We start from the raw sequence: 24,044 nt of genomic DNA on the forward strand, positions 1-24,044 counted from the left end.
GGTAGCCCTTGCTGCGTGCTGCATCTCTAAGTTTTGTCCTGGAAAGTATCTGGGTTCAAATATTGAGGGTATGGAGAGGGAGGGCAAGAGTTTGCTCTTCTGGGAGGCCTGGTGGCAGCTGGGCAGATGGAGCTTCCTGGGAGAGGTGGATGAGCATCCCCTAGGAAAAGAGCCGCTGTGCCACAGCCAGAGGTGTGTGTCTCTTAATACGCTTCCCTTTGCTGGAGCAAAAAACCAAAACCAAAACAAAAAAAGCTGTTTCTCATAGCCATGGGGCCATGGGTCAGTAGAAGGAAACGTATTTTATGCAAATACAATCGTATCCCGAAGATTTAAAAAAAAAAAAAAAAAAGACTTGAAAATCAGATTTGTGGCTTCCCTCAAACCTGTTTTATGATTTGTATGTGCGAGTGCTCCCCTCCCCAGGGTGGTGAGTGAAATCTTTTTGTATTTTAGTCAGCCAGGTTGAACACAGGAGAGCACCCTTTCCTGATTTCTCAAGCTGACTAGGGAGGACTTCTAAATTCCTTTAGTGATGGGGAGGGGGTGAAACAACCAGCTTCCGAGGAGAACACGTGCGTGAGCCTTGCAGTCACCGAAGCAAGTAACATTATTCCCCTTGAAAACACCTCTCGCTCAAGCATCTGCAAGTATTTTACAATTATTAGCAAATTACAGTTTCTTTGTGAGGAAAGAAATTCTTCTCTTCCCTATTTTCTAGATGGAGAAACCCAAGGCATAAAGAGATTTAATATACATCCAAGTAAGGACTTCAGGAGCCGTAATTCCCTGTTCCCAGTTGTAACCATACCTCATTCCACAACACTTATTAAAAATTGCAGATTCAGAGCTGTGCATCTATTTGAGATTTTATTCCACCAGCCACAGGCCCTTTTGAAGCAATCTGCTCCTTACTTGCTTTCAGTACAGTAATTATAGTTCAGCATGCTGCTGTACCTGAGGTTGCAGCTGCATTTCCACTATACAAACTCTTGTTTATTCGCATAATGGCTAATGTATTATCTATAGGAGTCCCTCTTTCTGGGATGAGAGTTAGTACAAAGGCTATTTGTTCAGGAGAGCTGACTTTTTTACATCTTTGTTTATTTCTATGTTACAAAGTATCTGCTTTTTAGGGAAAAAATGAATTTTATATATGTGTGTGTGTGTGTCAAAAATCAAAATGAGAAACAAAGTCAAGTATGGTTTATTCCACAGCTGTGGCTGGCAGTGACCTTCTGCTGCTTTTTTTGCTCAGAGAAATAACTGGACCAAGGCACTGGGTAAGTAGACTTCTTTTACTGTGTTTAAATTCATTTATAACCGTCTGTATTGTGTTAGCACAATTCCTCCCAACCTGGGAAAAACTCCTCGGGAAGAGGGGATGAACAGACAGGCTGCATGGGGCTTGGGGCAGGGGGAAGGGAAAGGAAAGAAGAGAAGAAGCCAGTATATTACTTCTGTTTCCAATAATACAGCATGATCTTGGCCGTGGAAAGGAGGAGGCAGGCGAATGGTGACACTCGCTTCTGGACAGGCAGAATGGACAAAGTTGCTTAGAAAAATTATGCGCTTAGCTCCTCAAGCACAAGAAAGGCCAGGAACAGTATATGTATATGCTACGAAATAGCCCCAGGTCAGGGAGCTTACAGTCCAAAACAGCCACGGGCAAAACAGTGTTCACTGTTCACGTGTTAGAGATGAGGAGTGAGATACCAGCAGCTTCAGCGACTATAACCACCTTGCATCTCCTGAGTCACAGCCTAGTATCTTAACTACAGCTCTGTCCTACCTCTGAACACCCTTGCAGCTCTGGTTGTGTGTCTCTAATAGGGCTCATACTTATCTCTTTTAGGTGATGTGAAGCAGGATTAAATTACCCCAGTTTCCGTGCGTCTACATGATACAGCAATTTGCAAGGTAAGTGCATCCAAATGGTTAACAGTAAGCCCTTGTTCTGGCTATGTTCCTATCAGCTGTTCACGGTGTAGTAGGAACGGACGCAGTTTCATCAAAGTTCCTACTGGACTTAATCTACTGCTATCTATAGTAAATTGCAGGATTGGCCTTTTTTCTACAATTCATAACCTCCTTTCGGTTACTTCATCGTGCTGATTTGTTCATACTTTAAACGTACAATAGGGGAGGAAGCCTAAACCAGGGAAAGATACCTAGAGGTCTCAGATAACAACCTTTAAAGTGATTTACATAGATGAAATAATTTGACACTAGTGCAGAGATCAAAACACTAAAGCTGGCTATAGGCAAAAAACCGACCAAGCCACTTTCATTGTTCTAGCTGAAAAGTCTGCAAAAATCTAAAAAAAATGAGCAGAATAAAATTAGAATAAAATTAGAGTCCTGCTTCAAACCTCAATTATATTAGTTTTTATCCTAGATCTATCCTGGGGACCACTCCTGTTATGATGTCTTATTACTAAGACAGGAAAGGGACGTAAAGGATCTTTAAAAAAAGATCCTTAAGTGGCTTGTATTCTTATAGTGTAATTAAAAACATACAAGGTGAAAATAATTCCCACCATGCTTAGAAGTTTGCATAACATGACTAATAATTCTTTGCATGTTTTATTTTGAAAACAAAACAGTCCAAAAAGATTTTTAATATTAACACTGTATTCCATGCAGATAATCCATAGTAAATACTTTGCATTAAAAGACAGTTTTAAAGTGCCTTTAGTCCTCCAAAATAGTCCAACTGCGCTGTAAATTCAAGTATGTGGAAAGTAGGCCTTTAGTTATTAAGAGAAAGTATTTCTGCGCCAGGTCCTGCTCCCACTGATGTCAGAAAAGCGGGGCGAGGGGCTTAACCACCAACTTTAGTAGGAGCAGAACCAAGCCTTTGTTTGTCTCTGATAAACCCTGTGGTATGTTTTCACAACTGCTGAACACAGACAAACGGCCAACTAACAGATCAATGATGTCATTTTCTGCCTGATGACAGGCAGTTCCCTTTCACCCGAACAACATGGTCAGCGGTTGCCACAAACTGCAAGGGCACTGTGCTTGCAAAGGCAAACGAGGAGTGTTAACAGTTGTTTGTACTTTGCACCCCCTTTTTACCAGCTGAGCAATGGACTGAGCACAGCGAACAGCCCCAGCCCATTTGATAGCTATAAAATATACAGGTCAATCTACACGTGTACGTTATGCAGTTTTCTTTGAAGGAAGCCCAGATGATCAGTTCATCTGAATCTAGAGTAAAACGTCACAAAATATGGCTACAGAAGCCATGTGATTAAAAGCATAATAAAAACCCTTTTATGTCATAGCTGTGTTCGTGCTTTGGCTCTCAAGACTAGCAAGATTAACCAGCATCTTGAAGTCAACGGAGTTGCACGGATGGGACAGGAGTACTGATCCTGATGCATTTGAATTGGTGCAGCCAGCATTATACCTGAGCCCAGACTCATCTCTCCCGCTCACTTCAGTTTTAGAGCAGTACTTGGTGGTGGTAAAGATATTTTTCTTCTTTCTTCTAGGCATAAGCAACATTACAACTGTGAGGTCTGGAATTTAGTAGACACTTCTTCCACAACAAAGTCACATGCAAAGAGAATTCAGGAAAGATTGTTCCCTGCTGACTCGCTAGCTCCCCAGACATGAACTTCAAGTGTCCGGAGCTAGACCTCATGATGAAAGGTAGGACAGATTTTTTTTCCCCCACCCCTCTCCTTGAGACACAGCACATAAGTGCCTTGCTTCTCCAGGCTAGGCAGAGGGAGCTCCTGAGCAGGACACTCATCGGTTATGCTGGCTGGACTGTGGGATCAAAACCTTCAGCTCAGGGCACACATACAACTCCGGGCAGTAACTACTTAATCTACTCTGCCACGGTTTTTTAGAGATTAGGAATTGGAGTTGTTAACGTTGTACTCTGCCTGATGATATCCCACATCCTATCCTTCAGTAGAAGGTGGACAAAACATCTATTAGATACCTACAGAATAACCTGTCTGTTCTTTATATATATATATATATATGTATATATTTATATAAAAATTTATATATATTTTAATAAAGGTCTCTCTAACTCCAGGTGCTCAGAACGTGGCATCTGCCCTGAAATACAGGTGCTTTATATACTTCAGTCGTTTCTGTGCTATGGCGTTTGGATGTTGTTATTTTCCACCTAAATGTCTAATCCTTTTTTTTGAATCTAAGATTCTAGATGCAGTAATGCAGCAGTGATTTATACAGCTCAATTGCACGCTGTTTTCTTTTAAATTCGCAGCATTTCACAATTGTTCGATATTGCCTGGTATTTCTGGGGGTAGGAGGGGAAGAGGAACACCCAAAAAATCTGGGTATGAATGTTAAGAAAAATAGTAAAAAAAAGGCCATTATTTGAAAAGAAGTAAGTCCAGAGAAATTTTCCTATCAGCTTATAACCCTTTCAAAGCAGATCAGATCTGGAGCAAGAACTAGATGACGGTATGCTTTTGAATTCATTCTACTTGAGGGAAACAGGGAGAAAACAATCTTGCAGCTAAAAGCTTTACTTAGGAATAGAGTTTATCTTCAAAATATCTCTAAAGAGAGACTGTGTGGGCCATAACAGCTTGGCACAACTCAGTGACTTACCCTGTTTGAGTGTTTTGGTGTCTTTAGGCCATAATAAGATGCAGCAAAAGTCTCCCTGGTGACTATGTATGAGCAAGTATAATCTGGGGTCTAAATGCCACAGAGCATCCATATTTATCTTCAATGGCTATATAAATTCAGCAGATGAGAAGGAAAACATTAATTAGACAGACCCTGCCTTTGGCAGTAATCACCCTCAGTGACAGCTGAACCAGCCAGTGGATAAAATATGTACCAAACATGGTATCAGAATAAATAACTGAGGATCAAGAAGGAAAAAAAATAAGAAAAAAGAAAAAAAAATAACATATAACCCACACCATTTTTTGGTGGGGGAAAGAAAACTTTACCTTACTTTGGACTTTGGACACTGTCTTTTTTCAAACAAGCTTTCCTCAGTTTAGGGCCCAATTCTGCACCAGCCAGAACTCTATTTTTCTGTAGAAATAGGATAGAGTATTTCTGAAGATTAGTCTTTAATGCTGATTGCACAGAAGGAACAGAAAACCCTGAGAGGTCTAGCATTGAAGTTCTTAATGAGGGTCAGATTCTGGAATCATGATATCGGTACAAATCCAGACCAGGAGTCTACCACAGGTGTAATCAAAATCAATAAATAAACTGCCACTGACTTTAGCGGGTTTTAAACACTATGATGTTAACAAAATGATTTTTAGATTTTCAATTGTACCATGGCATGGCATACCATGTATGCCTTGGTTCTTTCTTTATATGAAATTACCATGAAAAGTGAGCTGGGATTTACATCAAGATTTAGCCCTTGGGAGAACGCTGCTTTTGATAATGCTCTATGCCCATCCTCTTGCTTTGAAACTTATCCTGTTCCTGCTGGATTAGTGGCAGTGCCAAAGATGCATGGTTTGAGGGAATCTAAGATTTTTTTCACCCTCTGACTCCTTTAGGGTAAGGGTCATAGTCAGTAATTTAGCAAACTAATTAGATGCCAGAAAGCGCATCAGAGCCATTTGTTAACAAACAACATGGAGGTGAATTTTCTGCAGGGCTTTGCTCTTAAAAATAGATCAGATTTCTCTTTCTTCCTGAGCAGGGGGTAGAAGCTGTTTCCTTGAAAGGAGAGGATTTGAAGACATGGTGTGGGAAGAACAACTGCAGGATGAAGACAAGGGCCTAAGTCTCCTCAGCCATGAAGAAGAAACTAAATGTTGCCTGCCCCAAAAGAAGGCAAAGGGGATAGCAGAGAAAGGGACAGAGCTGGGGAGCAGGAGGATGGGACAGGTGAGATGAGCCCTGGAGAACCAGCCTTACTACTCCTGTGGCCACCAACAGCATCTGTCCCCCAACCACCTGGCCTCTCCGAGGAGAGAGACAGAGGCAACCAGCCTGATCCTGAGTGCAAGCATAGGCAGAGTGTGCAGCAAACACGGTCTATTTTGCTGTTCCAAAGAGCCTGCTGCCTTAGGCAACAATGTACTCAGGCAAAGTACCTAGATTTGGCCCACCTGTGAACTGCCCATGTTAAGACTTTTGGAGAAGGATGGAAGGGGACAACCACACATAGGAGAGAAGAAAAAATAAACATCCCCCAACACACACGCACCAAAACCAAACCAGAACTTTGACTGCCCTGTTTTCTCCTGACACATCCAGGGCTTTGGTGCCAGACTGCAGGCAGAATCTGGTGTCACAGCTCACTGCCTTTGCTTCTGGCTCTGCTGTCCCATGAGGAATCCAGGCAAGTCGCACCTTCACGTTGGCCTGACTCATTCTTTTCAATGCTCCAGTGGGCCTTTTTCCTCTAGTTGCTGTTTCTTTTCTAGGAGGGGAAAGACTTTGCAATAGAATAACAGAAGATTCCAACACTTGGGACATGGGACATTAAAGACGCAGGGGAGGAAGCACTCAGCATTGTTCCGCTTCAACAAAGCCCTCCTTCTCATGGCTGGCTGGCTCCACCTCGGAGTATGTTGCATGGTTGGTGTGATTTCGGAATTTCATGGCAGGCCAGCGATGTGGCCTTCGCTGTGGACAGAAACAAAGATCCATCAGAAGCTATGACAGAGCCTTTCACTCTGTGCCAGCTGGGAAATTTGAAACTCAGTCCTGAAACAGAAACAATATTGTCTTTGTGACAGCTCAACTTTTTAATTAATAAAATCACTTCATGCTTAAGGAGCATTACAATGCATCAATCTCACTGAACTGACCCACTAATAAGGTTAAAAGAAGGAGCAGAGAGGAAATGGAAACTTTAAGTGAAATCTCACATCCATCTCAGAACAAGGATGGCCCGTGCCTGGGTTAATAGCCAACGACTGCCACAGGCTTCCTGTGTGACCACATACGTATCATCTCTCTGTGTCTCTCCTCTCTGTCACCAAAACATGGACTTTCTCAGTTTGGTGCTGTGAAGACAGAGGCATTAAACACTGTGAATTGTTCAGGTACTAAACTGATGGGGCCAGATAGATCACTTCTCTGAAGCCTGGCTCTCCAAATAGACAGATGGAGGAAAGACAAATGCTGTAGGAAGAAGCCAGAGAGTGACAAGGAAAGGCTGAGGGCTACATGTTGCTCACTCCCTCCACAGCAGTTCCTATGCCAGGATTCAGCCCACTTCTAACTGCCTCAGGAGCCTATATCAAGCAGTCTTTCGGCTTTTAACAGCAGATGGAGATTGTCAGACCCCCTATCTTTCTGAGAATTAAAATCTTGCATTTAGAGCATTCACACCACCACTTACAAATTAGCTGATGGCATAACATCTATCAGTGAAGTCTGACAATTTTAGTCAACAAAATCCAGCTGGGCAATTCAAAAGGCAGCAATTTCAATTATGTCATAGCTCCAACTGAGTCCCCCAGCCAGGCTGTGTGGATGCTTGCTCATACAAGCATGTGGAAGAGTCTACCATTGTATGGGGGGAAAAGCCGATATGTGAAAGGGAGCATATGAAAGAGTACAAAGCAAAACGTGGGTGTAGGAGGAAGAGAGACTAGATTTAAAACATCACCAACAACTGCAAGTTGGAGATTAGCTGTGACTGTAGGACCATGAAAAGAAACTTAGATATGAAACCTCTCAAAGTTTCCCTCTTTTCTTGCTTCCCCAGAGGCCAAGGCAAAACAAGGTGGCTGGCTTGATTGAAATATATATGCATCAAACTTGCCGAGAGGATTCAGACTGCAAGAAAATGTAAGTTTAAATGCACGATTGGTTCCCAGGTGGTTGCTAAGGCCCAGCCTCCCTGCCCTCCTCCAGAAGGTGAGGATTTTTCTGAAGGCAACTCCACCTGGAGGTAATCTGGCTCTTTTTTATTCATTCCTCAGGCCCTCTAAGTGCATGACTCAATGTATTCATGGCTCAACATACTCCAGCCACACAAATCAATACGCATGCTGAGACAAGGCACTCCACTAGCTGAAGACCTAGGAACAACCGCCAAGGCTCTGCAGAGGGCATGTTAATATCAATTAGAAAGAAAAAGGTTGGGGATAGGGTAGAAGACAATCTCCCTCATTTCTGGTGATGACAGCTTTGTGTTGATGGGAGCAAAGGAAGAGAAAACTGGCCTGTGATAAGGTTCTCCACTCACCTCAATGAAGAACAGGGCGGCATTTGAGGTGGGATGGCTGTTGATGTAAATTCCAGCAAGGATAATAGCTGCAATGAGCAACACAGCTAGAACTATCCCCACGATAGTACCTGTGTGAATCGGGGTTCCTGCTTTCTTTGAAGGAAGGCTGCTTCCTACACCTGCAAAAAGAGACTTCTGTTAAGGCTGTAATCACTGAGATCTCAGTAAAAGAAAGGACAGAAAGGAGAAGCGAGGCTTTTTTCTTCGGAGCTTTGCATGAAAGACTGAGCAACTCAACCCACTATTGGCCAGCTCAAAAGGAGGATAAATGAGCTAGACACACCAGTGAGCTCACATGGTAAGAGTCCAAATCTTTGGGACTGAAAGATCTGCTAGACCAAGCTTTGAATATCGTATGTGCGTGATTTACCTGGAGCAGATAAAGAAATCTTTCACAACAGTCCTGATGCTCAGTATTCTGCGCTTCCCCCTCCCCATCCCCAAACAGAGGTTGCCTTTCTTTTTTTCTACCTAAAAATAATTCATGCGAAGTAAGTTCTCATCCTGAATTTATTGTTTGAGCTCCGGCATCTGATGATATCAATAGTTGTTTAATCTTTTTTCAAACCAGCTACTATCCAGTAACTGCCCCCCTCCCAATCTATATTCTTTAGCTATTGGATGCTCACTCTGATAGAAAGCCATTAGCCATATGCTGAGTGTGTCCTTAGCATGTCTTACCCACAGTCCTCCAGCTTGCCTTCATTCCTTGGCTATGAATATTCAATCACACCGAGCTACAGAGGGCGTATATAGCATATATTAACAGTGACGTTACCAGCCATTTGGGGAGTAATTTGGCTGAAACTGGGAAGGTCATGGATTTCAAAGGCCCCATGCCTGCAAAGGAACTGATCCTATACCCAGTTTATCCAGCTTAACTTCTGTGAGCTGCTTTCAGTTAAAAGGGATGGGCTTGTGGTTTGCATATGACCGCAGTTCTTGGGAACCTGACATCAGTGGAAGAAGTGCTCGGATCCGTCTCATATTCTGGAATTAGGAAGAGCACTATGGTAACAGTTCAATTCTCTGTCCTTGGGGCTGATGGACACACTCGGACTGAGAGGGGATTTGCTGGAACAGAGATGGAAAGGGCACTTTTTATATTTGAATTTTACAATGCTCTTGGGCACAGCTGGGGAAATGCAAAAGCAACAGGACTTTGTGATTATGCAAAAACTGTAAAGAAAGAGAATTATATAGGAAAGATAAAACGCATCATATTAGTTCACTTGTCAAATCTGAGAAAGTGGCAAAAGTAGAAAAACAGCATTGGGCTAAAACAGCTTGGTCCCAACTCTCTCACTTTTCACAACCTGAAATGGTATTAATCAGGGTAAGGACAAAAGGATTCTTATCTTGATTACATCCTTTCAGTCTCTGTTTCTCCCGTCCACGCTGCTGACTGATCACAACTATCCGGTGCATTTGATTTCAGTGTAACATGTTCTCACTTAGGAAGAACGTGAGCAGGCAAAGAGAAGATTAAGGACTTACTTACCATCGCCTCCTGCATACTGATTGAGCTTTGTATCATCTGAAAAAAAGAAAATAGGCAAAAAATAGTTAGGAGACTTCTATGATATTCTCCATTCTTCTCACTCTCTTTCATTTGTGCATAACAGGAGGCCTCTGACAGACCATACCTCTTTGCACAGCACTTGCATGATCAGTGACAATTTCACCTCTCAGATTAGTGGAGGAGAAAAGCACCCAGAAAACAAAACAATAGCAAAAAGCAATAGTTTCTGGCTTTTTGTCTCCCTTCACAAAAGTAGCACCTGGAGCACAAACGTCTGTGGAAACCAGTCTTTAAATAATGCCCAGTGTGCAATGCACTATAACAAATGAATGTTAGGTGGGGCCCCAGCCTCGTGGGTGTTTGTGTTCAGACTACAGCGTTCGCTGAAATATGCTGCTAATATAGCCCAAATAAATCAAGGGGAATCCACAGATGCCTTCCTTGGCCAGGGTGTGTGTGGGGGGGGAGGGCAAAGTCCATTTCCATTCTTCATCTCATTCTGAAAGTACCAGGGTGCGTTATACAAGGCTTTATGCTGTCTTGATGTTCACCACAACAGAGCCCTTGAAAATCCAGCTGAACTCCTGATCCAGGATTTTCACTGTTTGGCTAAGACTTTTCCTTGTTGCAGCGCTGACACACGACCAGCCAGTCAGACACATTCCCAAATATCTCCATTGAGCAGCTCCAGCGAGCTGGGCTGGTTTGGGAGGAGGCAGAGGGGTGGGTCCAGTCCTTTGCTTTGCTTGTTCCTGAGCTGTGCTTCTCCAGATAAAGTTCGCTGCCTGATGCAGCTGGCTGTTTTGTTTCCTTCCAAGATTACAAATTAACTTCATGCTTGAATATGTCACAAAAAGCCTCTTGTTCTTCTTCCAAGAATTGTCGATGAGTTGGAAAATAATCTCAGTGGTGGTGTTATACTCCCCCTTCCTTTAATTGCTCCTTTCAAAGTCAACTCTGTCAGCCAGGCGCTCCAATCCTCCCCCCAGCCCAACTCCTTCCCATTGCTGAAGGACAATTACTAATGTTCCTTTCTATTTATTCTAATTAGCAGTTTGCGTTAGGGACTATTAAGCAGCAAAATTGAAGTGATACCTGCCGCTAGGATCTGAGGAGACAGCCCTGTGTTAATAGGATTATCAAGCTTTAGAACATGGGTATCTCAAGGGAGTCCCGGGTCTGTATTTGGAGCTTTCTTATGCTGGAATGAACACCATTCCCAAGCAGAGGACAATCACATGTCTGTGCTGTATTACTGCCAGTCTGACAGTACCGGCAGCCCTGAGTCACAAGCAAGGAGGTTAAAAACATGAGCCCCTAGTTACAGTATGACCTTCTCTTACGGCATTAGGGCGTCTGTGCACTGGGGAATAACCGTTTTGGTTTGTTGTCTCCTTAGACCTTCATAAACGCATAAAAAGGCTTCAGTACAACTGTAAAATCCTTCCCACTTGAGGGTTTGCCCTGCCTCACTTGCCATATCATGCTGAGTTTCACTTCTTACTCTATCCTTCCTTCCCCTTTCCACTGTCTTCTGTACCCACCCCTGCCCTTGTGCTTCAAAGACTAGGTAGCCAGGAACGTTCCTGTATTTACTTGGATATTAATTGGCTTCATTAGGCATCAGAGTGAAAGACCTCTCCAAGGGTAAGTGTTGAGGAGGGGGTGTCCCTGCCACAGCTGCTCACCCCATCTGCCTGTACCTTCTGTAGTGAGGCTGTCGATGAAAAGCGAGGAAGTGGATGTGGTGACATCCTCCTCAAACGGTGAGAAAGAGCTATCAGGCGGTGCCGAGTAGTGGTCATCTTCTGCTAAATCCTCGCACGTCTTCTCATCTGACTGAAACGAAAAATGAAAAATGGCTGTTGTTCCTAGCAGTCCTCCAAGAAGAGTGCCCGAGAGCTAGAGGTTAGACCCATGACTCCCAAGCGTAGGGCTGCTGAGCCCTTGGGGTTCCAACCCTAGAAAGGGGAAGCCGGGAACACGCTCCAGTTGTGCCAGGAGAAGCGGCAGAGGTGATGTGGCAGCGGGAAAATAGGTGGAAAACTCTGGGAACCACCGAGTTAGGGTAAATGACAGTGATCTGGCAAGGTTTTACATTCTGACTTTCTTGTATGACCTTAGCATAAATCCCGTGACTTCCTTTTCCCCTCCCTCAACTCTCTTGGTAAACATGGAACAAAGCTGAGTCTTCAATGGGGGGAAAAAAACCACAAAAAACAAAGCAGAAACAGATGTTTCATTAAATCTGATCTTTCTGAGACAAAGAAACTAGTTCAACCAATGTAGAGACAGTTGCACTAACAAGGACAAAAATCATAAGGGCTAATTTCTCCATGCTTCAGAGAAAATAATGGTCATGATTCAGAAGGTAAAGGAAAAAAAATATCCCAGCAGATTCAGATTGCACCATTAGTTAAGTTACAGAGGTCTCTGCACCTTTACTGAACATCCACCAGCACAGACGCAAGACCAGCAGGGCGACGACATGTAACACCAGATGAGGTGGACAATGTTCTGTCTATGCCAATATAGTAGGGGGGAGATACCCTCTACGAAGTTTATCTGTGGTCCTGCTACAATGGGAAAGGGATATCTGAAGGGATACTCGATCTATCTGTTGCAGAATAGCACAGGCCAAGTAGAGCTGGGAGTGAATTTTTTGACCTGGAATACAGCCACTCATTTTTCTTTAGTTCAGGTCCTCTGTACAGGACATCCAAAATGGCTTACCATCCTCCAAGCAGCCAAAACAAATTGGACAATAGACTGTTTGGATGACATTTTTAACCTGTAGCTAAATGTCTCATTGTAAGAGTTATAGCGAAAGAGTACATCATAAGTACCATTACTGGTGAGCAAAATCCATGTTACATTGTTATCCTGTTAGCCGAAGGGAGGCTTTGCTCGATCTTACCTTCTGGCCACAGCCGTAAGACAGCCACTCCTCACGGTATCGGTCAAACCCACTGGAACATCTACAGAGACAGATTATATCAATCTGTGGCAGAGGAATTCCTGCTAGACACAGCAAGCAAAGCAATCAGGGAGCGAACAATAACGCTCGTTTGACCACCCTACATGGGTGCTAACAATGATTCCTAAACCGCCTACGAATCCCAAGTGCTACCCCAGTGGGCACAGTGTATAGATACTTAGGCAGACAAATATCAGAGGATTGGAACGATTATACACAAGTTGGCCTCCAAAGACAGGGGGTTTCCAATACAGCTGTGCTGGAAGGACCCAAATGTTCCTCTCTACAGAGGAGGAAAAGGGTCAACACTGCTTCTCCAAGGGAAACAGAGACAGAGAAATAGGAAAAATATATAGACTGAGTTTGAATTTCCATTCTCTGGACTCTGTGCCAGGGCAAGGCCATGATCTCTGCAAGTTTTTTCCAGCAACATCTGCACAGGAAAAGCAACATTAAAAAAAATTACAAACTGCATAAAGAAAACACCAACTAGCGAAATTTCTACAGAAACAGAGGGAATGAAACAGAACTCTGACCTTTGGAAAGTCTCTGGGGACTACCAAAAGATGAATCAGGGGGTCAGCTTGTACAAGCAGTAATTTGCCCAACTACCAGCCAATAAAAGAGGTGAAGCCACAAGAACTTCAGGTCCTGCTGAGTCATTAAGCTCTTTTGCGTTGAAGTAGAATTCCTGTAACAATTAGGGGCTCAGCAGAAGCAACAATGCAAACTATACTGCTAAAAGAAAGCTAAAAGGAAACTCTGGGGTTAAATCACTGAGCTGGACTCAGGATACGAGTTCAAACCCTTCCAGCATCCTTGGGAAAATCATGCTGGCTTTGCAAAACCAGCGTAGTTGAAAGCCAGCAAGACAGCAGTAGACTTGCTCAGCTGCTCCTGATAACTCTGGCCTGTAGTTTCCCCAATGTGTAAAACGCTTGCTGTTTGTAATTTGCATTTGTTGTCCACGTTCTCCAGGAGTGAGCTGCCTATATGCAGTTATGGCTGCAGGAAGCATGTATTTCAGCCAAAACATCAAGGAGGAACCACAGTATAAGCGATAAACACAAATATAAGCAGCTGTGACCTCAGATCGGGAAGACTGGGCTTGCCTAGGCTATGAATTTGAAATAAGCAGAATCAGGATGTTCTTGAACACCTGGGTTTCAGACCAAACAAGATGCAGACCAATACACTGTATCCTGGGCTTGGTTTTTCTATCAAAGCCACATCTGGTTTCACACATCTCGCTCAGCTGCGAGAACATAATATTCTCCCATCTGAAGCCACTGGCTGAGCAACTGTCACTGAAAAATGATGTTCCCCTGGCTCTGCTTATACTCCAGCCCCAGCCCACTGAGAGGCAATGAATCAATGCTGATTTATATGGTAGCCTTGTTGATGTCTCAGGATCTTTCCCTGCTCCAGCTGCCATGGGACATACTTGCTGAGGCCTTGCTGAAGTTGTTGCAGGCAAGACAAAAGCATAAGTCTTGAGAGTAGTGACAGAGAAGCGATGCAGGAAGGAGGAACCTAGGTGCCCTGTGAGCTATGTCCTGGCGAGCCAGGGAGGCACGCTCCCTTTGCGGGGGCTGCCGGCGAAGGGGGTCAGACAGCAAGCTTTCCTCGGAGAGCGGGGGCATTTCCAAAGCAGGGATGTCGCTGCACTGCCTGTGCGGATCTGTGTTATTGGGTCCTCTCCCCTGCCACTAGCTCCACATAAATATTTCAGCAAAAAAAAAAAAAAAAATCATTAAACTCTCACATGCTCCTTATCGCTCTCGAGCTGAAGAAGGAGAGAGAACAGACCTCCTTCCACGCTGGACGGCAGGCAGGACCTTCCCCGGCCTCCCCAGACTCTCTCTTTACCCCCAACAACTCAGCAAGTTCCCCCTGCCTTTACTGTGTCTTGTCCCCAAGGGAAAGGGCCTGTCCCCCTCGGCTGAGGGCATCCACGAGACGTTCAGGCTCTGTGAGCTGCCCGCTCTCCTTCAGACTCCGAAGAGCATGTCCCAGCCTCCTCGCCCTTCACTTCTCTCTGAAATCACAGCCTAAATGAGGACATTTCCCCCATGTCTCCTCTCACTTTTAACAGAAAATGCGAGTCTTGCTTCTAGTCTCAACTTGCTCTAGCTTCTGCAGCAACACATTGGGACGAAGATATCCACTCTCAGAAATCTCTAATTGCTTGGAACCTGATATCGGACCACCACCAACCCACTAGCTGTGAGACTGTGCTAGCATCCCCCAAGAGAAAACAAAAATTAAAAAATATAACAGCACTGATACCAAGTGTCAGTGAAGCTTAGACCCGAAGTTGCACTTGCTCTCCCAGCTCTAGAAACATTAGCAAGAAAAGAGGCGGGAAGGAAACTCATCCAAGCTACCTCTGCAGGACATGACACCAGCTGCAGTTGAAGGTCAGCTCCGAGGTCACACACATTTCACAGCTCTGATGCTGGAGACAAGCTGTAAAAGAGAGAGCAGACACGTACCAGTAATACGCTAGCATCTGGATAGGCACGAGGGAGCATGAGCTCAAAGCTGGTGGCATGGATAGAAACAGAGCATCAACAGCAAGAGTCTAATCGAGCCTCCTTCTGCAATGGACTCGGAAGACGAGCCAGCACCTTGCTAGCAGGAGTGGACTCACAGTCCAGTCGCAAATGTCTTTCCATTTTGTTTAGCTGGGAATAAGACACCTCCGAGACCTGTGCCACTTCTTATGACGTGGAGAGTTTTTGCCAGAAGGAAGGTAAGCAGAAATACAAACAGTTTAAACCTGCGGTCGTGACTTCCCGCTCTGCTCTCCAGTCCCCGGCTTTTCCTTAGCAGACTGTCAAGTGCAGGCAGCGTGCGAGCAAGGGCGCCTAGAGAAGGGGCAGAGCCTCAGCAGTTCATCCGCTTCTGCCCTGAACACGGCTAGAAATCAAACCCCCCAAAGAGAAAGCTGAGTCTAGCCCTGGGGCTCCTCTGAAGAGCTTGCTCGCAACTACCCCAGCTGCTGGCGGGGTAAAAAAAGCAACTCTTAAGGAAAAAGAAATTATTGCAGACTGCTTATTTATGATCTGCTTTGCAGTAACCCTGCCTGCTGTTAAAATTGTCATAAAGTACCCTGGGGAGACCGTTTAAATGCATAACCTTGGTATACTCGTGACAGATTTACTCTCTGCTCTGTATTTATGTACTGCATGTCGACTTGCCTCACGCGCACGTGTCCTCGGTCTTGAGCACTAAATGCATCTGTTTAGCAGGATCTTCTATAAATTATATCCGCGTGCTGACCGCGCGCGGGGGCTAACAAAACGTCTCGCGGGCAGGCCTGAAACGCACCAGCGTCCAGCAAAATTCGCTGCAGCTGCATTAGCTCACGGGGCCGAGGAGAAGGACCCCGCTGCCGACGGGCAGAGCTGCCGGCAGAGCAGCGCGGGAGCGCAGCACGTCGGCATTAGGGCCGTCAGCGCGGAGGGCTGGCGCCAAACCTGCTGTTGCCGCTTATTTGGGGGAGCGCCGGACAAATCAGTTTCCTGCAGCTGCCTCCTTCGTGGGGCTCTCCCACGCCAGGCGAGCTTCGCCGCGTCCCCAGCTCCCGTCTCGCCTACGAGGCAGCCAGGCTGGCACGCGTTGGGGACCCGGCACGCGCGGGACCTGCCTCCTCCAGCCCCTCGGGCTGCAAAGAGGAGGCTGGGGCGGTCGCTGGGCGAAAGCACGGGAGGGAAACGCGGTGCCGGGTGCCAACGCGGCGGGTGGCCCCACTTACTGGGCAGGGGGGTAAACTCCACGGCCGACAGGTTGGTGATCTTGCTGGTGTCCAGTTCCACGCGATGATACTCGTAGATGGTCCGGCGGCGGGACTCTGAAACAGGCAGGCCCCGCGTTAGAGCCGGCACAACCCCAGCCCGTCCCCAGGCGCCGAAGGGGGTCTGCTCCCCACGGGACCCCCGCGGGCAGCGGCGGCTGCAGCTCCCAGCTGAAAGGCAAAAGCAACCACTTTCGGGACGCAGGAGAAGCCACGGCAGGAGGGATGCTAAAGCCCAGCTCTCCCCTTCCGTAGCGTCCTCGGAGGAGCCTGGAGCTCTCTCTGCCCCCGGCTTCCTCCCCGACCGCAGGCTGCCGAAGGGGACGCGGGCCAGTCCTGCATCGCTCTCGACGACCACGAGCTGCACGACACATCGCTCGTCAGTGACTCGCGGACCCGCGAGCCTCCCCCGTGCCGAGCGCTCCCCGGGCGGCCGCCCCGCGATTCCCGGCCCCCTCTCCATCTCCCCTCAACCTGGCGGCCGGGGGCCTCCATCCTGGAGTCAAGGTTGAGGTTTTTACCCAAACTGCTGTAAACTGGTAATAAATGAGGCCCAGATGGCAGGCTCCATAAATAACGAGGAAAAGCAACGGCGCCAGGTGCAGCCCGGGGAGGCAGGAGGAGCGTGGTCGGGCATTTCGTTGCGGGAGGGAAGGGAGAGGCCAAAAGCGCTTTTCCCACGAGCTCCCCCCGTGCCCGGAGCTCCCAGGTCTCACGCGGAGACGAGCACGGAGCCGTCACCGTGGCCAGTGGCACGCGTGCCGGTCCTCACCCTGCCCGCCGCGGCCACGCAGCGCCCGTGCCGCGATAGGCGGTCAGCGCCGCCAGGCCCTCGTGGCACGGCGGCATGTGCATGCCGTGCACCCGCCATGCACGGGGCATGCACCCGCCACGCATGCGGCACGCACGCAGCATGCAACTGCCATGTATGCGGCATGCACCCGCCATGCACCCGCCATGTATGCGGCATGCACCCGCCATGCACCCGCCATGTATGCGGCATGCACCCGCCACGCATGCGGCACGCACGCAGCATGCAACTGCCATGTATGCGGCATATACCTGCCATGCACCCGCCATGTATGCGGCATGCACCCGCCATGCACCCACCATGTATGCGGCATGCACCCGCCATGCATGCGGCACACACCTGCCATGCACGCGGCATGTATGCCACGCACCCGCCATGCACGCGGCATGTATGCCATGCACCCGCCATGCACCCGCCATGCATGCAGCGCACACCCACCATGCATGTGGCACGTACCCGCCATGCACGCGGCATGCAACTGCCACGCATGTGGCATGTACCTGCCATGCACCCGCCATGCATGCAGCACGCACGCACCATGCATGCAGCACACAACCGCCACGCACGTGGCATTTACCTGCCATGTACCCGCCACGCATGCGGCACGCACCCGCCATGCACCCGCCATGCAGAGACATCGGGAAGCACGCGGCACAGAGGCAGGACTCGCACGTCCCGTGGCCGTCACAGAGGCAGGACTCGCAGCGGCCACGCGCCCAAAAGCGGTGCCGAGCGTCGCGCTCCTCCCGAGCGGTAGCGGTGCAGCTGCAAAGCCTGGGAGCCTAGAGGAGCCTGGAGGCACGAGGTGCCCCACGCACCCCGGCTGCAAGGCGCTCGGCCGCCTACTGCTCCCGTGCGACCCTTCCTCCCCTGCCCTCCGTTCCCCTCCTCCTCCTCGGCTGGAAATCAGGGATGCTTGGCTGCAAACAGCGACTTTTAAACATGCCGGGCAAGAAACACGATGTCCTTTCGCAGCATGTCGCCAAAGCCCGAGCGCTGCCACCGTTCCCCCCGCACTGAGGCCACCCCAGACCTTTGCACCCCTCTCCCCAGCAAGGCGCCGCAGGAGACCCCCCTCCCTCCGGCCGCGGCAGCCCCTCACCAGGCACGTCGGGGGCCGGGTTGAGGATCATGAAGGCGTCGGAGAGGCCAGCTTTCACGGGGTGCTGCGCGGCGCTGATCTGCAGGACCGGCACGGGGATCTGCAGCCGGGGGAGAGAGCGGGATGGACCCCGGCCCGAGGTGCTTTTTGGGCTATCGGCAACGCCCAGACTCGACGGGCCAACGGCGGAGGCATCTGCCCTCCTCCCAGGCCCCGCAAGGACCCCGTAACCCCAGCCCGGCGGCTCGGCCGGCGCCGACCTCTCTCACCTCCTTGTAGCCAAACACGATCCTCCCGTCGCTGTGCAGAGCGGCCTGGAAGGTGAAGCTGCCCACGTCCTCCTTCCCCTGCAGATAGACCTTGTCCCACTGCACCACAAACACCGTCCCTGGGGGAGAGGGCAGAGGGGGGGGGGGGTTCGGTCCCGGTCTCCCACCGCCACCTCTCCTGCCTGCCCGCCAAGGGTCTCGTCGGCCGCCGGCAGCAGACCCCCCCCGAGCAAGAGCCGAGCGGGGACGCCGGCACGCGAGGCCGGAGCGGGCAGGACTCACCGTTGTCCAAGTACCGGACGGTGGAGTCGCGGGAGAAGCTGGGGTTGAAGTTGGCCATGAGGGGCGCCACGTACTGCGTGGCCGTGAGCATCCGGTGGATGACGTCCCCCATGAAGATGAAGCCTGAGCGGGCGAAGGGAGGTGAAGCGGTGCGGGGGGGGGGGTCCCCCCGCTCCCCGCCAGCCCCCCGCTCACCTCCCGTCGCTATCGTGACCTGCCGCAGGAGGTGGCCGTAGAAGGGGAAGTCGAAGGACAGGACGATTCTCTGCGGGGAGGGAGATGGGGTGAGAACCAGGCTCGGAGGCCGGCTGCCCTGGGACCCTCCTGCCCGGCTCCGGGGCCGGCTGAGCCCCCCCACGCCTCCGGGGCGAGAGGGCCACCGTCGGGGACGTCCCTGCTCGGAGAAGGGGACGCAAAGCGCCCCAGGGAAGAGCGGCGGGGCTCACCGAGGCCTGCCGGTGCGTGTTGGAGAGGATGCCGTGGACCTTCGCTCGGCTCCCGTCGCCTGCTGCCATGTTCACCCAGAGCCCCCGGGCGCGAGCTTCGCCCGGCCCGTAGCTCCGCGACACGTAGTAGCTGTGGTCGTCCTCCTGCCGCCGGGGAGGGAAGGCGTGAGACGCCGGCGGGGGGGACGCGGACCGCCCCCCCCTACCCTGCCCCGGCCGGGAAACGCCGCCGTCCTGCTCCGCGCTCGCGGAGCAACCCCACGGCGCCCCTGGGAAACGCGCTCGCCCGGGGCATCCTCGCATCTCCCGTCCCCGCTCCGGCCGCCCTCGCCCGCCGCCTGCCCGAACGGCCGGATCCTGCCTCGCCCGAGTCCCCCTCCCGGCGCCGCATCCCGCCGGCGGCCTCCTCGCTCCGGCGCTGCCCGGAGCGCCGTCGCAGGGTCTCCGCATGTCACCAGGAACAAAGCAGAAGTGCTGTTAAAATATATACACGTGCTCCCACGTGCAATTTTTCTGGGGCGGCAGAGGTCGGCGCCTCTCCCCGCCGCTCCAGCCCTGCGACGGGCTCCAGCTGCTGCAGCTCCTTCCTCGGGCGGCCCGGAGCGACGGCTGGGGAAACTGAGGCAGGGGGGCGCGCGGCATGGGGGGGTGGAGGGGAACCCCCTCGACGCTGGGACAGGCCACGGCGGCGCAGCCGAAAAGCCAAATCGCCCGGGGCCAGCGGCCACCTGCAAGAGCCGCGACCCCTGCGCAGCGCCGCCGCCGCGGGAAGCGGCCCCCGCAGCCGATAAAATGGGGGGGGGGTGAGTGGGAGGGGGCGCAGGCAGGGCCGGGCCGGGCGGCCCCCGAGCTCATCGCCGACTCACGAGGACGTCCTCGTCCGTCACCTTGCTCCGCTTACAGCGGGAATCAGGAGCGGGGGCTTTGGGGACGCGTGTCGGCCGCGGCGGGGGGGGGGCTGCGAAGCCGCAGGGGCCGCCGGGGCCCGAGAAATTGCTGCCTTCTTCGCCAGGGGAACCACACGCCCGGCTGCGCCCTTCCTGCGGCTCCCAGGGCGTCTGCACATATCACGGCGGGGTGGGTTGTTTTTTTTTTTTCCTTTTCTTTTTTGGGGGCGGTTTGGCTTTGGCACGCTCCCACGTCGGGGACGGCGCGGCTCCCGGCCCTGCTCCGCGCCCGAGCCCGGGTGAAGGCGCCAGGCAGCGCTGGAGCCCGAGCCTCCTACGAAACGTCCCCTGTTGGGGACCGCCCCGGTTAGCGGCGCGCCGTCGTCCGACCTCCCTTCCCGGCGGGCTGCTCCTGCCCCAAACACCTCGTCCCCGCTGGCCTTTCACCGCTGCGGTCATCCTCCTCGTCCCCTGCGGCCGGCAGGACGCGGCCCGGCCGGAGGGGTTCCCGCGCCTCTCCGCCGGCCCCGCCAGCCGCCGCCACTCACCACGATCCGCGTCTCGTCGGCCGGCAGCGTGTCGACGGCCACGCTGCCCCCCGCCAGGTCCTGGCTGACACCAGGGGTCTCCCGGGCTCGCCGCTGCCCGCCGCCCGCCGCCGGGTCCCCGCCGGGCCGTCCTGCGGGGCGCAAGCACGCCGGTCGCCGTCCAGCCGCCGGCGTCGACCCTCTGCCCCCGCCGCGCGCCGCCTGCCAAGCCCTCCCCGGGGGCTGCGCCAAGACGGCTTCTGCTTAGGTGACATGAGTTTAGGGGAGGTCTCAGCCCCCCCCCCCCCATAACCAGCCTCGCTGCGATTGCGGAGAGGCACGCACAAACCAGCCCCCCCCCCCCCAGCTCAGCTCGCACGCGCTCCCTGAGCGGCCGTCACCGCCACCGGGGACGGGGACACCGGTGCCGCTTGGGCGGCCGAGCGCAAGCGGCCGCGTCCCCGGCTGAGGAATCGAACCGGCGATCCCGGGCGATCGTGGCAGCCCTGGCTCCGGCCGGGTCCGCAGCCCCGGTCCCCGCTTCGGGGCTGGCCGAGGTCCGGGGAGCTCCCCCCCAGCCCCAGGGGAAACTGAGGCAGGGGAGTGCAGGGACGGCCTGGGGCGAGCCGCAGACTCAGCACACCCAGGGTGATGTGCGCCCCCCCCCCCCGCCCTCGCGACGGGGCCAGGGAAAGGGGCTGCCCGGGCTGGGGTCCTGCGTGCCTTCCCCGAGCTGAGAGCGCCAGGTCTCAGCCCCGCGCTGCTGCGGGGAGGCCTGGCGCGCCTAGGAGAGCGGAGCCCTTCCTGGAGCACCAGTTAGGCGCAGCTCTAACGAGCCGGGACGGGCGCAGCAGGGGGGAACCAGGCACAGTGAAGGGGTCCCGGGTGCAGGGAAGGGTCCCGGGATGGGTGCAGAAAGGGGGTCCCGGGTGCAGCGAGGGGTCCCAGGATGGGTGCAACGTGGGGGTCTCAGGTGCAACGAGGGGGTCCTGGGATGGGTGCAACAAGGGGGTCCCGGGTGCAACGAGGGGGTCCTGGAATGGGTGCAACGAGGGGGTCCCGGGTGCAGCAAGGGGGTCCCGAGACGGGTGCAACGAGAGGGAACAGGGTGCAGCAAGGGGGTCCTGGGATGGGTGCAGAGAGGAGGAACCAGGCACAGCAAGGGGGTCTCAGGTGCAGCGAGGGGGTCCCGGGATGGGTGCAGAGAGGAGGAACCAGGCACAGCAAGGGGGTCTCAGGTGCAGCGAGGGGGTCCCGGGATGGGTGCAGCAAGTGGTCCCGGGCCCCCCACGACCCCCCGAACCCCCTCGTTGCAGCGCTGCCGGCAAGTGGGACGGGGCAGAGCAGCCCCCGCTGCTGCCGGGGGTCCCGGGGTGGTGGCAGCGGGGGGGGGGGGGGAGCCGGGGGTCGGGACGCCCCGTCCGAGCGACACACGGCCACGCAGCCCCCGGCCCGGAAGGCAGCAGCCGCCGCCACCGCCCACGGCCACGCGCGTCCGCGGCGCCGCCGCGCCCGCCCTACCTGCGCCCAGCGCCCCGCGCAGCAGCCACAGCAGCAGGAGGCCGCCGCAGCGCATGGTGCGGGCGGCCCCGGGCTCGGCGCGCAGCCCGAGCCGCAGGGAACCGGAGCCCCAGCCCGAGCCCGAGCCCGAGCCCGAGCCGGGGGTGGAGCCGGGGGTGGGGCCGGGGGTGGGGATGGAGCCGGCAGGGAGCCGGGGCCGGAGCTTGCAGCGGGGCCGGGGCCAGGGCTGGAGCCGGGGCTGGAGCCGGGGCTGGAGCAGGGGATGGAGCAGGGGATGGAGCAGGGGATGGAGAAGGGGATGGAGGCAGGGGATGGAGCAGGGGATGGAGCCGGGGATGGAGCCGGGGATGGAGAAGGGGATGGAGCAGGGGATGGAGCAGGGGATGGAGTCGGGGATGGAGCCGGGGATGGAGAAGGGGATGGAGCAGGGGATGGAGCTGGGGATGGAGTCGGGGATGGAGCAGGGGATGGAGCAGGGGATGGAGAAGGGGATGGAGCCGGGGATGGAGCCGGGGATGGAGAAGGGGATGGAGGCAGGGGATGGAGCAGGGGATGGAGCCGGGGATGGAGCAGGGGATGGAGCCGGGGATGGAGAAGGGGATGGAGGCAGGGATGGAGCCGGGGATGGAAGCAGGGGATGGAGCTGGGAATGGAGCCAGGGATGGAGCTGGGGATGGAGCAGGGGATGGAGTCGGGGATGGAGCAGGGATGGAGCAGGGGATGGAGTCGGGGATGGAAGCAGGGATGGAGCCGGGGATGGAGCCGGGGATGGAGCAGGGGATGGAGCCGGAGATGGAGCAGGGGATGGAGAAGGGGATGGAGCCGGAGATGGAGCAGGAGATGGAGCAGGGGATGGAGCAGGGGATGGAGAAGGGGATGGAGCAGGGGATGGAGCAGGGGATGGAGTCGGGGATGGAGAAGGGGATGGAGCAGGGGATGGAGCAGGGGATGGAGCCGGGGATGGAGAAGGGGATGGAGCCGGGGATGGAGAAGGGGATGGAGCCGGGGATGGAGAAGGGGATGGAGCAGGGGATGGAGCCGGGGATGGAGAAGGGGATGGAGGCAGGGGATGGAGCAGGGGATGGAACCGGGGATGGAGCAGGGGATGGAGCCGGGGATGGAGAAGGGGATGGAGCAGGGGATGGAGCAGGTAATGGAGGCAGGGGATGGAGCAGGGGATGGAGAAGGGGATGGAGGCAGGGGATGGAGCAGGGGATGGAGCCGGGGATGGAGCCGGGGATGGAGAAGGGGATGGAGCAGGGGATGGAGCAGGGGATGGAGGCAGGGATGGAGCCGGGGATGGAGGCAGGGGATGGAGCAGGGGATGGAGCAGGGGATGGAGCAGGGGATGGAGCTGGGAATGGAGCCAGGGATGGAGCTGGGGCCAGAGCAGGGGATGGAGCCGGGGATGGAGCAGGGGATGGAGCAGGGGATGGAGTCGGGGATGGAGAAGGGGATGGAGCAGGGGATGGAGCAGGGGATGGAGCCGGAGATGGAGCAGGGGATGGAGAAGGGGATGGAGCAGGGGATGGAGCAGGGGATGGAGCAGGAGATGGAGAAGGGGATGGAGCAGGGGATGGAGCAGGAGATGGAGAAGGGGATGGAGCCGGGGATGGAGCAGGGGATGGAGCCGGGGATGGAAGCAGGTATGGAGCTAGGAATGGAGCTGGGGATAGAGGCAGG

The 24,044-nt window shown here is 53.1% G+C and overlaps 1 protein-coding gene across 2 annotated transcripts; it reads right to left on the reverse strand.

Moving 5' to 3' along the window:
* Positions 1 to 2,572: 2,572 nt before the first annotated feature.
* Positions 2,573 to 22,431, reverse strand: PLXDC1 (plexin domain containing 1). Of its 2 annotated transcripts, none has more exons than XM_068919179.1 (14): positions 22,362 to 22,431; positions 20,862 to 20,992; positions 19,427 to 19,570; positions 19,176 to 19,245; positions 18,981 to 19,103; positions 18,699 to 18,817; positions 18,430 to 18,529; positions 16,478 to 16,573; positions 15,105 to 15,186; positions 12,658 to 12,718; positions 11,444 to 11,579; positions 9,720 to 9,755; positions 8,177 to 8,337; positions 2,573 to 6,603 (listed from the first exon to the last, which is right to left on the reverse strand). In XM_068919179.1, the coding sequence occupies exons 1-14, from the start codon at positions 22,414 to 22,416 to the stop codon at positions 6,484 to 6,486; spliced, it is 1,434 nt and encodes a 477-aa protein (XP_068775280.1). In that variant the 5' UTR covers positions 22,417 to 22,431; the 3' UTR covers positions 2,573 to 6,483. The 2 variants fall into 2 exon arrangements, with proteins under 2 accessions (XP_068775280.1, XP_068775279.1); XM_068919178.1 differs by having other exon boundaries at positions 11,429 to 11,579.
* Between the last annotated feature and the right edge of the window lie 1,613 nt (positions 22,432 to 24,044).

This window comes from Struthio camelus, chromosome 25 (genome assembly GCF_040807025.1).
Source record: "Struthio camelus isolate bStrCam1 chromosome 25, bStrCam1.hap1, whole genome shotgun sequence".
NCBI classification, from domain to species: Eukaryota; Metazoa; Chordata; class Aves; order Struthioniformes; family Struthionidae; genus Struthio; species Struthio camelus.

What these genes read in the sequence shown, in the direction of transcription:
- PLXDC1 (XM_068919178.1), bottom strand. Translation starts at nt 22,416, where the DNA reads ATGCGCTGCGGCGGCCTCCTGCTGCTGTGGCTGCTGCGCGGGGCGCTG. An exon ending in TCGTGTTTGGCTACAAGGAG is followed by an intron (nt 18,530 to 18,698) that starts GTGAGAGAGGTC and finishes CCCCGGCTGCAG; the next exon opens with ATCCCCGTGCCGGTCCTGCA. An exon ending in CCCGGCCCCCGACGTGCCTG is followed by an intron (nt 16,574 to 18,429) that starts GTGAGGGGCTGC and finishes TGCCTGTTTCAG; the next exon opens with AGTCCCGCCGCCGGACCATC.